At 59.4% G+C, this 12736-nt stretch overlaps 1 protein-coding gene across 1 annotated transcript; it reads left to right on the top strand.

The window, feature by feature from the left end:
• Positions 1 to 607: 607 nt before the first annotated feature.
• On the top strand, positions 608 to 12412 carry LOC134431183 (rho-related GTP-binding protein Rho6). Its single transcript, XM_063179171.1, has 5 exons — positions 608 to 763; positions 853 to 940; positions 4227 to 4336; positions 7993 to 8127; positions 11195 to 12412. The coding sequence occupies exons 1-5, from the start codon at positions 644 to 646 to the stop codon at positions 11438 to 11440; spliced, it is 699 nt and encodes a 232-aa protein (XP_063035241.1). The 5' UTR covers positions 608 to 643; the 3' UTR covers positions 11441 to 12412.
• The last annotated feature ends 324 nt before the right edge of the window (positions 12413 to 12736 follow it).

Genomic DNA, 12736 nt, shown 5'->3' with positions numbered 1-12736 from the left:
AGCCCCCTGCACTATGGGGTACCCCACACCCCATAACCTTCTGCCTCCCTCCCCAGGCTCCCCCAGACCCATTTCCTTGCCCCTCCACTTCGGAGCACCCCCAGACCCCACCAACCCCTTCTGGCCCCTTCTCCCCTCCCAGCGACCGCCCAGACCTGTCCCCACCTCCTTCCCCAGGCCCCAGGGCCCATTTCCCTCTGCCCATCCCCACTTCCAGAGCCTCCTAGCTCATCCCTATCTCCCTCCCACGCTCCCCCAGCACCCACCACCCCTTCCAATGGGGTCTCCCCCCCCCCCCCCTTCCCCAATTTGGGGTCCCCCCGGTACCGGCCCCGGTCCCGGCCCGGCCCGCGCGTCCCTCCGGTCTCCCGGCAACGGCCGCTGAGGGGGCGGGGCCTCCGCGGCACTTCCGCCCTGACCCGCGCGGGCGCCCCCTGGCGGCCAAGAGCGCGCTCACGGGGCGTGTCCCTCCCGCTCTGCCTCCTCGCTATTGGCAGGCGCTCCGGGATTCCCCGCGCTGATTGGCGGGTGGGAGCCGCCGTGGGCGGGCCCTGCGGGCGGCGGGGTATATAAGGGCGCTGCGGCGGCGGGGCGCAGGGCGGTGGGTGGGTGCGAGCGCGGGGGTCGCGTGCGCGCCGCCGCCATGCGGGAGCGGAGGCCGGCACCGGCCGCCCCGGCCCGGTGCAAGCTGGTGCTGGTGGGTGACGTGCAGTGCGGCAAGACGGCCATGCTGCAGGTGCTGGCCAAGGATTGCTACCCTGAGGTGAGCCCAGAACGGCACCGGGGAACCGGGCAGCGGGCGCCGGTAAAGCGGGACCGAGCGGGGCGCTGACGCTCTCGGTGCCGTTGCAGACGTACGTGCCCACCGTGTTTGAGAACTACACGGCGTGTCTGGCCAGCGAGGAGCAGCGGGTGGAACTGAGCCTCTGGGACACCTCCGGTACCGGGGGGAGACGCGCACGGTGCATGTTTGGGGGGCTGGCGGGGGCTCCGCTACCGGGGGAGTGCGGCGGGGGCTGCCCCGGCCCTGATCGGGGAAGGTGCTTTGGGCTTTTGGGGGGTCGCGGTTGGGATGCTGCAGTGAGCGGGGGGTCCCTGCAGTGGGGGTGTTTTGGCATCCCGAGGGTGTTTTGGGGACCTGCAGCGTGGGAGGGGAGGGACTTTGGTGGCCTTGTTGGGGTCTCGGGGGTGTTTTGGGGGGCCGGGGGTGTTTTGGGGTCCCTGCGGCTGCGGAGGGCGCTTGGTGCCCGCACTTGGGGGGGGGGGGGGTTCAGGTTTAGGGTCATACCCGTGGGTTTGGGGGTGCAGGCGCTCCCCAGGGACCCACCCCACGGTCACAGGGGGGTCAGGAATTGGGGGGGGGGGTCCCAGGAAGCTGAACCCCTTTTTTGGTGGGGGTCCCCACTCCGCTGAGCCCCCCCCCCGGGTGGAGTTCTGCCTGTGAATGGGGCGGATTTATGGGGACAGCCCGCTGTTCCGCGTCCCTGGGCACCCCCAATATTTGGCGGGGGGGGGTCGGGGCAGCCCTGCCCGGTGCTGCAGTGTCCCCCCCGGTGTGGAGGGGGGGTCCCCGCCGGTCCCCGGTTGCCATGGCGATGCGCTGGCGCAGCCTCTTTGCTATTCCGTGCACGGAGCGTCTGGGCTGCCAAACCCCTCCGAGGCCTTTTGGGGGGGCTGGGGGGGGTGTGTGGGGGGAGACATCCCAGAGCCCCCCACCCCATTAACCCCCCCCCCCCGCCATTCCCGCACCGCGATCCCCGCAGTCCCCGGTGCGATGCTGGCGGCTCCATGTCCCCGGGGATCCCGGGGAGGGGGGGGGGTGACAGCGTGTGACACCCCCTCCTCTGGCTCCCCCGCTACCCCGAGACCCCCTCGGTGCTCCCCAAAATGGGAGGGGGGGCGGGGGGGTTGTTACATAAACAGCGCGGGCTCCATTTCCCGCTGCCTGGCCAAGGCGCGATGCGACGCGCATGGGGTTGCGGGGACGGAGGTGGCGATTTGGGGGGGGGTTCCGGAGCTGTGCCCCTTTTGGGGGGCTCTGTCCCTTTTGGGGGCCTCTGGAGCTGTGCCTCTGTGTCCTTCTTGGGGTTCTCTAGAGCTGCGGACCACGACCCTGAGCAGGAGGGGAGCTGTGTTTGTTTTGGGGTCTCTAGAGCTGTGTGTCCGTCTGTCTCTTTTGGGGAGCTGTGTCCGTTTTGGGGGGGCTCTGTCCCTTTTGGGGTGCTGTGTCTGTTTTAGGGGCTGTGTCCCTTTTGGGGGGCTCTAAAGCTGTGTGTCCGTGTGTCCGTTTTGGGGGGCTCTGTGCCTTTTGGGGAGCTCTGTCTCTTCTGGGGTCTCTAGAGCTGTGTCCTCACTGTGGGTAGGAATCAGGCTGTGTCTATTTTGGGGGGCTCTAAAGCTGTCTGTCCCTTTTGGGGAGCTGTGTCTTTTCTTGGGGTCTCTGTCCCTTTTGGGGAGCTGTGTCCGTTTTGGGGGGCTCTGTGCCTTTTGGGGTCTCTAGAGCTGTGTCCTCACCGTGGGCAGGATTGGGGTCTGTCCGTCTTGGGGGGCTCTAGAGCTGTGTGTCCGTCTGTCTCTTTTGGGGGGATCAGTCCCTTTTAGGGGCTCTGGAGCTGTGCCCCCCACCCCAAGCAGGAATGGGGCTGTGCCTGTTTTAGGGGCTCTGTCCCTTTTTGGGGTCTCTAGAGCTGTGTCCTCACTGCGGGTAGGAATCAGGCTGTGTCTATTTTGGGGGGCTCTGTCCCTTTTGGGGAGCTGTGTCTGTTTTAGGGGCTGTGTCCCTTTTGGGAGGCTCTAGAGCTGTGTCTCCGTCTGTGCCTTTTGGGGGGCTCTGTGCCTTTTGGGGAGCTCTGTCTCTTCTGGGGTCTCTAGAGCTGTGTCCTCACCGTAGGTAGGAATCCGGCTGTGTCTATTTTGGGGGGGCTGTGTCCCTTTTGGGGGGCTCTAGAGCTGTCTGTCCCTTTTGGGGAGCTGTGTCTTTTCTTGGGGGCTCTATGCCTTTTGGGGAGCTGTGTCCGTTTTGGGGGGCTCTGTGCCTTTTGGGGTCTCTAGAGCTGTGTCCTCACTGTGGGTAGGAATCAGGCTGTGTCTATTTTGGGGGGGCTCTGTCCCTTTTGGGGAGCTGTGTCTGTTTTAGGGGCTGTGTCCCTTTTGGGGGGCTCTAGAGCTGTGTCCTCACTGTGCGTAGGAATCAGGCTGTGTCTGTTTTGGGGGGGCTCTGGAGCTGTGTGTCTGTCTGTCCCTTTTGGGGAATTCAGTCCCTTTTGGGGGGGCTCTAGAGCTGTGTGTCCGTTTGTCCCCTTTGGGGAGCTCTGTCTTTTCTTGGGGGCTCCGTGCCTTTTGGGGAGCTGTGTCTGTTTTGGGGGACTTTGTCCCTCCTGGGGGACTCTAGAGCTGTGTGTCTGTCTGTCCCTTTTCGGGAACTGTGTCTGTTTCAGGGGCTGTGTCCCTTTTGGGGGGCTCTAGAGCTGTGTGTCTGTCTGTCCCTTTTGGGGAACTGTGTCTTTTTCGGGGGTGCTCTGTGCATTTTGGGGAGCTGTGTCCCTTTTGGGGTCTCTATACCTGTGCCCCCACCCCATTTCAGATGGAGGGACTGTTGCTGTTTTAGGGACTCTGTCCCTTTTTGGGGGTGCCTAGAGCTGTGTCCCCACCCTGGGCAGGAACGGTGCTCTGTCCCTTTTGGGTGTGCTGTGTGTCTTTTTGGGGGGCTCTGTCCCTTTTGGGGGGCTCTGTCCCTTTTGGGGTTTCTATACCCGTGCCCCCACCCAGTCCGGACGGGGGTTTCTGCCTCTTTTAGGGGGATCTTTGTCTCTTTTGGGGTGCTCTGTCCCTTTTGGGGTCGCTAGAGCTGTGCCTCCACCCTAGGCAGGAATGGTGCTGTGTCCATTTTGGGGGATCTCTGTCTTTTTGGGGGATCTCTGTCTCTTTTGGGGGGGTCTCTGTCCCTTTGGGGCTCTCTATACTCTTACCCCCACCCCATTTCGGATGGAGGTCTGTCTCTTTTGGGGGCCTCTGTCCTTTTTGGGGGTGCCTAGAGCTGGGCAGGAACGGTGCTCTGTCCCTTTTGGATGTGCTGTGTCTCTTTTTGGGGGCTCTGTCCCTTTGGGGCTCTCTATACCCTTACCCCCACCCCATTTCGGACGGGGGGGGCTCTGTCCCTTTCCCAGCCCCCCTTTCCCGTGTCCCGGGGCTGGGGGGGCTGATCGGTGTCCCCCCCTTTTCCCCAGGCTCCCCCTACTATGACAACGTGCGGCCCCTGTGCTACAGCGACTCGGACGCCGTCCTGCTCTGCTTCGATGTCAGCCGGCCCGAGACCCTCGACAGCGCCACCAAGAAGGTGGGGAGGGGGCTCAGGGATGTGGGGACACTGACCCTGAGGGGTTTGGGGGCTCAGGGATGTGGGGACACTGACCCTGAGGGGTTTGGGGGGCTCACAAATGTGGGGACACTGACCCTGAGGGGTTTGGGGGGCTCAGGGATGTGGGGACACTGACCCTGAGGGGTTTGGGGGCTCAGGGATGTGGGGACACTGATGCTGTGGGGTTTGGGGGCTCAGGGATGTGGGGACACTGATGCTGTGGGGTTTGGGGGCTCAGGGATGTGGGGACACTGACCCTGAGGGGTTTGGGGGGGCTCAGGGATGTGGGGACACTGACCCTGAGGGGTTTGGGGGCTCAGGGATGTGGGGACACTGACCCTGAGGGGTTTGGGGGGGCTCAGGGATGTGGGGACACTGACCCTGAGGGGTTTGGGGGCTCAGGGATGTGGGGACACTGATGCTGTGGGGTTTGGGGGGGCTCAGGGATGCGGGGACACTGACCCTGAGGGGTTTGGGGGCTCAGAGATGCAGGGACACTGATGCTGTGGGGTTTGGGGGGCTGACAAATGTGGGGACACTGGTCTGAGAGGTCCCTGTGGGGTTTGGGGGGCTCAGAGATGAGGGGACACTGATGCTGAGAGGTTTGGGGGGCTCTGAGATGTGGGGACACCAGCCCGAGGGGTCCCTGTGAGATCTGGGGGCTCAGGGATGTGGGGACACCAGCCTGAGGGGTCCTCGTGGGGTTTGGGGGGCTCACAGACACAGACCACTGACTCTGTGGGGTTTAGGGGTTCAGAGTTGTGGGGACACCCATGCAGGGGGGTCCCTGTGGGGTTTGGGGGTCTCAGAGATGCAGGGGCACTGATGCTGAGGGGTTTGGGGGCTCACAAATGTGGGGACACCAGCCCGAGGGGTCCCTGTGGGGTTTGGGGGGTTCAGGGATGTGAGGACAATGTCCTGTGGGTACCTCTGTGGGGTCAGGGGGGTTCCTGTGGGGTTTGGGGATTCCTGTGGGTATCTCTGTGGGATTTGGGGGGTTCCTGTGGGGTTTGGGGGGTTCCTGTGGGTATCTCTGTGGGGTTTGGGGGGTGCCTGTGGGTATCTTTGGGGGCTTCCTGGGGGTATCTGTGTGGGTTCTGGGGGTTCCTGTAGGTATCTCTGTGGGATTTGGGGGGTTCCTGTGGGGATCTCTGTGGGGTTTGGGGGTTCCTGTGGGGATCTCTGTGGGGTCTGGGGGGTTCCTGTGGTTATCTCTGTGGGATTTGGGGGGTTCCTGTGGGTATCTCTGTGGGATTTGGGGGGTTCCTGTGGGTATCTCTGTGGGGTTTGGGGGGTTCCTGTGGGTATCTCTGTGGGGTTTGGGGGGTTCCTGTGGGGTTTGGGGGGTTCCTGTGGGGTTTGGGGGGTTCCTGTGGGTATCTCTGTGGGGTTTGGGGGGTTCCTGTGGGTATCTCTGTGGGGTTTGGGGGATTCCTGTGGTTATCTCTGTGGGGTTTGGGGGGTTCCTGTAGGTGTCTCTGTGGGGTTTGGGGGTTCCTGTGGGTATCTCTGTGTTATTTGGGGGGTTCCTGTGGGTTTCTCTGGGGTTTGGGGGGTTGCTGTGGGTATCTCTGTGGGGTTTGGGGGGTTCCTGTAGGTATCTCTGTGGGGTCTGGGGGGTTCCTGTGGGTATCTCTGTGGGGTCTGGGGGGTTGCTGTGGGTATCTCTGTGGGGTTTGGGGGGTTCCTGTGGTTATCTCTGTGGGGTTTGGGGGGTTCCTGTGGGGTTTGGGGGGTTCCTGTGGGTATCTCTGTGGGGTTTGGGGGTTCCTGTAGGTATCTCTGTGGGATTTGGGGGTTCCTGTGGGTATCTCTGGGGGGTCTGGGGGGTTGCTGTGGGTATCTCTGTGGGGTTTGGGGGGTTCCTGTGGGTATCTCTGTGGGGTTTGGGGGGTTCCTGTGGGTATCTCGGTGGGGTTTGGGGGGTTCCTGTGGGGATCTCTGTGGGGTTTGGGGGGTTCCTGTGGGTATCTCTGTGGGATTTGGGGGTTCCTGTGGGTATCTCTGTGGGGTCTGGGGGGTTCCTGTGGGTATCTCTGGGGGGTCTGGGGGGTTGCTGTGGGTATCTCTGTGGGGTTTGGGGGGTTCCTGTGGGTATCTCTGTGGGGTTTGGGGGGGTTCCTGTGGGTATCTCTGGGGTTTGGGGGGTTCCTGTGGTTATCTCTGTGGGGTTTGGGGGGTTCCTGTGGGTATCTCTGTGGGATTTGGGGGGTTCCTGTGGGTATCTCTGTGGGGTTTGGGGGGTTCCTGTGGGTATCTCTGTGGGGTTTGGGGGTTTCTGTGGGTATCTCTGTGGGGTTTGGGGGTTTCTGTGGGTATCTCTGTGGGGTTTGGGGGTTCCTGTGGTTATCTCTGTGGGGTTTGGGGGGTTCCTGTGGGGTTTGGGGGGTTCCTGTAGGTATCTCTGTGGGGTTTGGGGGGTTCCTGTAGGTATCTCTGTGGGGTTTGGGGGGTTCCTGTAGGTATCTCTGTGGGGTTTGGGGGTTCCTGTGGTTATCTCTGTGGGATTTGGGGGGTTCCTGTGGGTATCTCTGTGGGGTTTGGGGGGTTCCTGTGGGTATCTCTGTGGGGTTTGGGTGTTCCTGTGGTTATCTCTGTGGGATTTGGGGGGTTCCTGTAGGTATCTCTGTGGGGTTTGGGGGGTTCCTGTGGGGATCTCTGTGGGATTTGGGGGGTTCCTGTGGGTATCTCTGTGGGGTTTGGGGGGTTCCTGTGGTTATCTCTGTGGGGTTTGGGGGGTTCCTGTGGGGTTTGGGGGGTTCCTGTGGGTATCTCTGTGGGGTTTGGGGGGTTCCTGTGGGGATCTCTGTGGGGTTTGGGGGTTCCTGTAGGTATCTCTGTGGGATTTGGGGGTTCCTGTGGGTATCTCTGTGGGGTCTGGGGGGTTCCTGTGGGTATCTCTGGGGGGTCTGGGGGGTTCCTGTGGGGATCTCTGTGGGGTCTGGGGGGTTCCTGTGGTTATCTCTGTGGGGTTTGGGGGGTTCCTGTGGGTATCTCTGTGGGGTCTGGGGGGTTGCTGTGGGTATCTCTGTGGGATTTGGGGGGTTCCTGTGGGTATCTCTGTGAGGTCAGGGGGGTTCCTGTGGGTATCTCTGTGGGATTTGGGGGGTTCCTGTGGGTATCTCTGTGGGGTTTGGGGGGTTCCTGTGGGTATCTCTGTGGGGTTTGGGGGGGTTCCTGTGGGTATCTCTGGGGTTTGGGGGGTTCCTGTGGTTATCTCTGTGGGGTTTGGGGGGTTCCTGTGGGTATCTCTGTGGGATTTGGGGGGTTCCTGTGGGGTTTGGGGGTTCCTGTGGGTATCTCTGTGGGGTTTGGGGGTTCCTGTGGTTATCTCTGTGGGGTTTGGGGGTTCCTGTGGGTATCTCTGTGGGGTTTGGGGGGTTCCTGTGGTTATCTCTGTGGGGTTTGGGGGGTTCCTGTGGGGTTTGGGGGGTTCCTGTGGGGTTTGGGGGGTTCCTGTGGGTATCTCTGTGGGGTTTGGGGGGTTCCTGTGGGTATCTCTGTGGGGTTTGGGGGGTTCCTGTGGGTATCTCTGTGGGGTCAAGGCTGGCACATGGAGACACCACCCCCATGGAGGTGACAGGGCGAGGCTTTTGGGGTGTGCCCTGTCCCTGAGAGGTGCCCTGCCCCCTCAGTGGAAGACAGAAATCCTGGATTATTGCCCCAACACCCGCGTGCTGCTCATCGGCTGCAAGACGGACCTGAGGACAGACCTGAGCACGCTGCTGGAGCTCTCGCACCAGAAACAGGCGCCCATCTCCTACGAGCAGGTCTGGGGGGGCCCCGAGGGTTTGGGGGGACCCCGATGGCTGTGGGTGGTGGGATTGGGGTGTCCCAGTGGTCTGGTTTGGGGGGGGGATCCTGGTGTTTGCGCAGGGCTCAGTTTGGGGTGGTCTTGGTGGTTTCGGGGATGATTTTTGGGGTGTCCCGGTGGTCTGATATGGTTTTGGGGGATCCTGTTGTTTTTGGGGGTGATTTTTGGGGTGTCCCAGTAGTCTGACATGGGGGTGGGTTTGTGGGGGGATCCCGGTGTTTGCACAGGGCTCAGTTTGGGGTGTCCCGGTGTCTGTGATGTGCCTGGTGTGTTTGTTGTGCCCCCCATGGCTTTGGGGCTCGCTTTGGGATATCCCAACGTGTTTGGGGCTCAGTTTGGGCTGTCCCGGTGGGTTTGGGGCTCAGTTTGAGATATCCCAATGACTTTGGGCTGTCCTGGTGGGTTTGAGTTGTCCCCATGGGTTTGTGGGGCTCACTTTGGGATATCACAGTGGCTTTGGGGCTCAGTTTAGGATATCCAGGTGTGTTTGGGGCTGTCCCGATGGATTTGGGATATCCCAATGATTTTGGGGTGTCCTGGTGTTTGTGGGGCTCACTTTGGGATATCCCAATGACTTTGGGCTGTCCCAGTGGATTTGTAGGGCTTAGTTTGGGCTGTCCCGATGTTTTTGGGGCTCACTTTCGGCTGTCCCAATGTTTGTGGGGCTCATTTTGGGATATCCCAAAGACTTTGGCCTGTCCCAGTGTTTGTGGGGGTGGGTTTGGGATATCCTGGTGGGTTTGAGGTGTCCCTGTGTTTGCACAGGGCTCAGATTGGGTTCTCCTGGTGTTTGTGGGGCTCACTTTGTGCTGTCCCGATGGGTTTGGGGCTCAGTTTGGGATATCCAGGTGTGTTTGGGATTGTCCCAGTTGGTTTGGGCTGTCCTGATGGGTTTGGGGCTGTACCAGTGGATTTGGGGTATCCTGGTGGATTTGTGGCTCAGTTTAGGATATCCCAATGACTTCGATCTGTCCCGATTTTTGGGATATCCCGGTGACTTTGATCTGTCCCGATTTTTGGGATATCCCAATGACTTTGATCTGTCCCGATTTTTGGGATATCCCAATGACTTTGATCTGTCTCAGTGGATTTGGGATATCCCAATGACTTCGATCTGTCCCGATTTTTGGGATACCCCAATGACTTTGTCCCAGTGGATTTGGGATATCCCAATGACTTCAATCTGTCCCGATTTTTGGGATACCTTAATGACTTCGATCTATCCCAGTTTTTGGGATACCTCAATGACTTCAATCTATCCCAGTTTTTGGGATACCCCAATGACTTTGATCTGTCCCGATTTTTGGGATACCCCAATGACTTCGATCTGTCCCAGTGGATTTGGGATATCCCATTGACTTCGATCTGTCCCGATTTTTGGGATACCCCAATGACTTTGGGGCTGTCTCAATGGGTTTGGGGCTCAGTTTGGGATACCCCAATGAATTTGATCGGTCCCAGTGGATTTGGGATATCCCAATGACTTTGATCTATCCCGATTTTTGGGATATCCCAATGACTTCGATCTGTCCCGAGTTTTGGGATACCCCAATGACTTTGGGGCTGTCTCAATGGGTTTGGGGCTCAGTTTGGGATATCCCGGTGGGTTTGGGGCTGTCCCAGTGGATTTGGGATATCCCAATGACTTCGATTGATCCCAATTTTTGGGTTACCCCAATGACTTCGATCTGTCCCGATTTTTGGGATACCCCAATGACTTTGATCTGTCCCAATTTTTGGGATATCCCAATTACTTCGATCTATCCCGATTTTTGGGATACCCCAATGACTTTGTCCCAGTGGATTTGGGCTATCCCAATGACTTTGATCTATCCCGATTTTTGGGATACCCCAATGACTTTGGGGCTGTCTCAATGGGTTTGGGACTCACTTTGGGATATCCCGGTGGGTTTGGGGCTGTCCCAGTGGATTTGGGATATCCCATTGACTTCAATCTATCCTGATTTTTGGGATATCCCAATGACTTTGGGGCTGTCCCGATGGATTTGGGATATCTCGGTGCATTTGGGATATCCCAATGACTTCGATCTGTCCCGAGTTTTGGGATACCTCCATGACTTTGATCGATCCCGATTTTTGGGATACCCCAATGACTTTGTCCCAGTGGATTTGGGATATCCCATTGACTTCGATCTATCCTGATTTTTGGGATATCCCAATGACTTTGGGGCTGTCTCAATGGGTTTGGGACTCACTTTGGGATATCCCGGTGGGTTTGGGGCTGTCCCAGTGGATTTGGGATATCCCAATGACTTTGATCTATCCCGATTTTTGGGATATCCCAATGACTTTGATCTATCCCGATTTTTGGGATACCCCAATGACTTTGTCCCAGTGGATTTGGGATATCCCATTGACTTCGATCTATCCTGATTTTTGGGATATCCCAATGACTTTGGGGCTGTCTCAATGGGTTTGGGACTCACTTTGGGATATCCCGGTGGGTTTGGGGCTGTCCCAGTGGATTTGGGATATCCCAATGACTTTGATCTATCCCGATTTTTGGGATATCCCAATGACTTTGATCTGTCCCGATTTTTGGGATACCTCCATGACTTTGTCCCGGTGGATTTGGGATATCCCATTGACTTCCATCTGTCCCGATTTTTGGGATACCTCAATGACTTCGGGGCTGTCCCGATGGGTTTGGGGCTCAGTTTGGGATATCCCGGTGGGTTTGGGGCTGTCCCAGTGGATTTGGGATATCCCAATGACTTTGATCTATCCCGATTTTTGGGATATCCCAATGACTTCAATCTATCCCGATTTTTGGGATACCCCAATGACTTTGGGGCTGTCTCAATGGGTTTGGGGCTCAGTTTGGGATACCCCAATGACTTTGATCTGTCTCAGTGGATTTGGGATATCCCAATGAATTCGCTCGATCCCAATTTTTGGGATACCCCAATCACTTTGGGGCTGTCTCAATGGCTTTGGGACTCACTTTGGGATATCCCAATGACCTTGACCTACCGTCCCCTACCTTGACTCCCCGCTTTTAGGGCTGCGCGGCCGCCCGGCAGTTGGGAGCCGAGGGTTACCTGGAGTGTTCGGCCTTCACCTCGGAGAAGAGCGTGCACAGCATCTTCCGCGCCGCGTCCGGGCTGTGCCTGAGCAGCGCCGCCCCGCAGCCTCCCCGCAGCCCCGGGCGCGGCCTCTCCAAGCGCCTCCTGCACCTCCCCAGCCGCTCCGAGCTCATCTCCTCCACCTTCAAGAAGGAAAAAGCGAAAAGCTGCTCCGTCATGTGAAGGGGGGGGAAGGGATTCGCACACACACACACACACAAAAACACACACAGAGCCCCCTTTCCCGCTCCCACCCCAAATTTGGGAAGCCCCCCATCCCCCCCCAAGTGCACGGGATGGGGTCTGGGGGGGGCTGGGGAGGGGTTGGGGTGCTGCCCTTGCCCTGGGAGGGGAGGGCTTCACCCGGTTCCCAACCCTGAGGGGGGTCCCTGGGGGGTTTGGGGTGCTCAGACCCTCAGAAACGTCAGCTGGGATGGTCCTGGTGGGGTTTGGGGTGCACAGAATCCTGGGACATCAGCCCAGAGGGATTTGGGGTGCTCAGACCCTCAGAAACATCAGCTGGGATGATCCTGGTAGGGTTTGGGGTGCACAGGATCCTGGGGACATCAGCCCAGAGGGATTTGGGGTGCTCAGACCCTCAGAAACGTCAGCTGGGATGATCTTGGTGGGGTTTGGGGTGCACAGAATCCTGGTGACACCAACCCAGGGGGGTCCCTGTGGGGTTTGGGGTGCTCAGAACGTCAAGGACATCAACCCTGAGGAGGTTTGGGGTGCTCAGGAGCCTGAGGAAACCAACCCAGAGGGGTCCCTGGGGAGTTTGGGGCACACAGGACCCTGGGGACATCAGTCCTGATGGTTTTGGGGCACTCAGACCTTCAAGGACATCACCCCAGTGGGGTTTGGGGTGCTCAGACCCTCAGAAACGTCAGCTGGGATGATCCTGGTGGGGTTTGGGGTGCACAGGATCCTGGGGGCATCAGCCCAGAGGAATTTGGGGTGCTCAGACCGTCTGGGACATCAGCTGGGATGGTCCTGGTGGGGTTTGGGGTGCACAGGATCCTGGGGACATCAGCCCAGAGGGATTTGGGGTGCTCAGACCCTCAGAAACGTCAGCTGGGATGATCCTGGTGGGGTTTGGGGTGCACAGAATCCTGGGGACATCAGCCCAGAGGGATTTGGGGTGCTCAGACCGTCTGGGACGTCAGCTGGGATGATCCTGGTGGGGTTTGGGGTGCACAGGATCCTGGGGACACCAACCCAGGGGGGTCCCTGTGGGGTTTGGGGTGCTCAGAACCTCAAGGACACCAACCCTGGGGGGGTTTGGGGTGCACAGGACCCTGGGGACATCAACCCTGAGGAGGTTTAGGGTGCTCAGGAGCCTGAGGAAACCAACCCAGAGGGGTCCCTGGGGAGTTTGGGGCACACAGGACCCTGGGGACATCAGTTCTGGTGGTTTTGGGGTGCTCAGACCTTAAGGGACATCACCCCAGTGGGGTTTGGGGTGCACAGACCTTCAGG

Source organism: Melospiza melodia, chromosome 31 (genome assembly GCF_035770615.1).
Source record: "Melospiza melodia melodia isolate bMelMel2 chromosome 31, bMelMel2.pri, whole genome shotgun sequence".
In the NCBI taxonomy this organism is placed as follows: domain Eukaryota; kingdom Metazoa; phylum Chordata; class Aves; order Passeriformes; family Passerellidae; genus Melospiza; species Melospiza melodia.
Note: the sequence above shows the minus strand (reverse complement) of the source record. Positions and strands in the feature narration are given on the sequence as shown.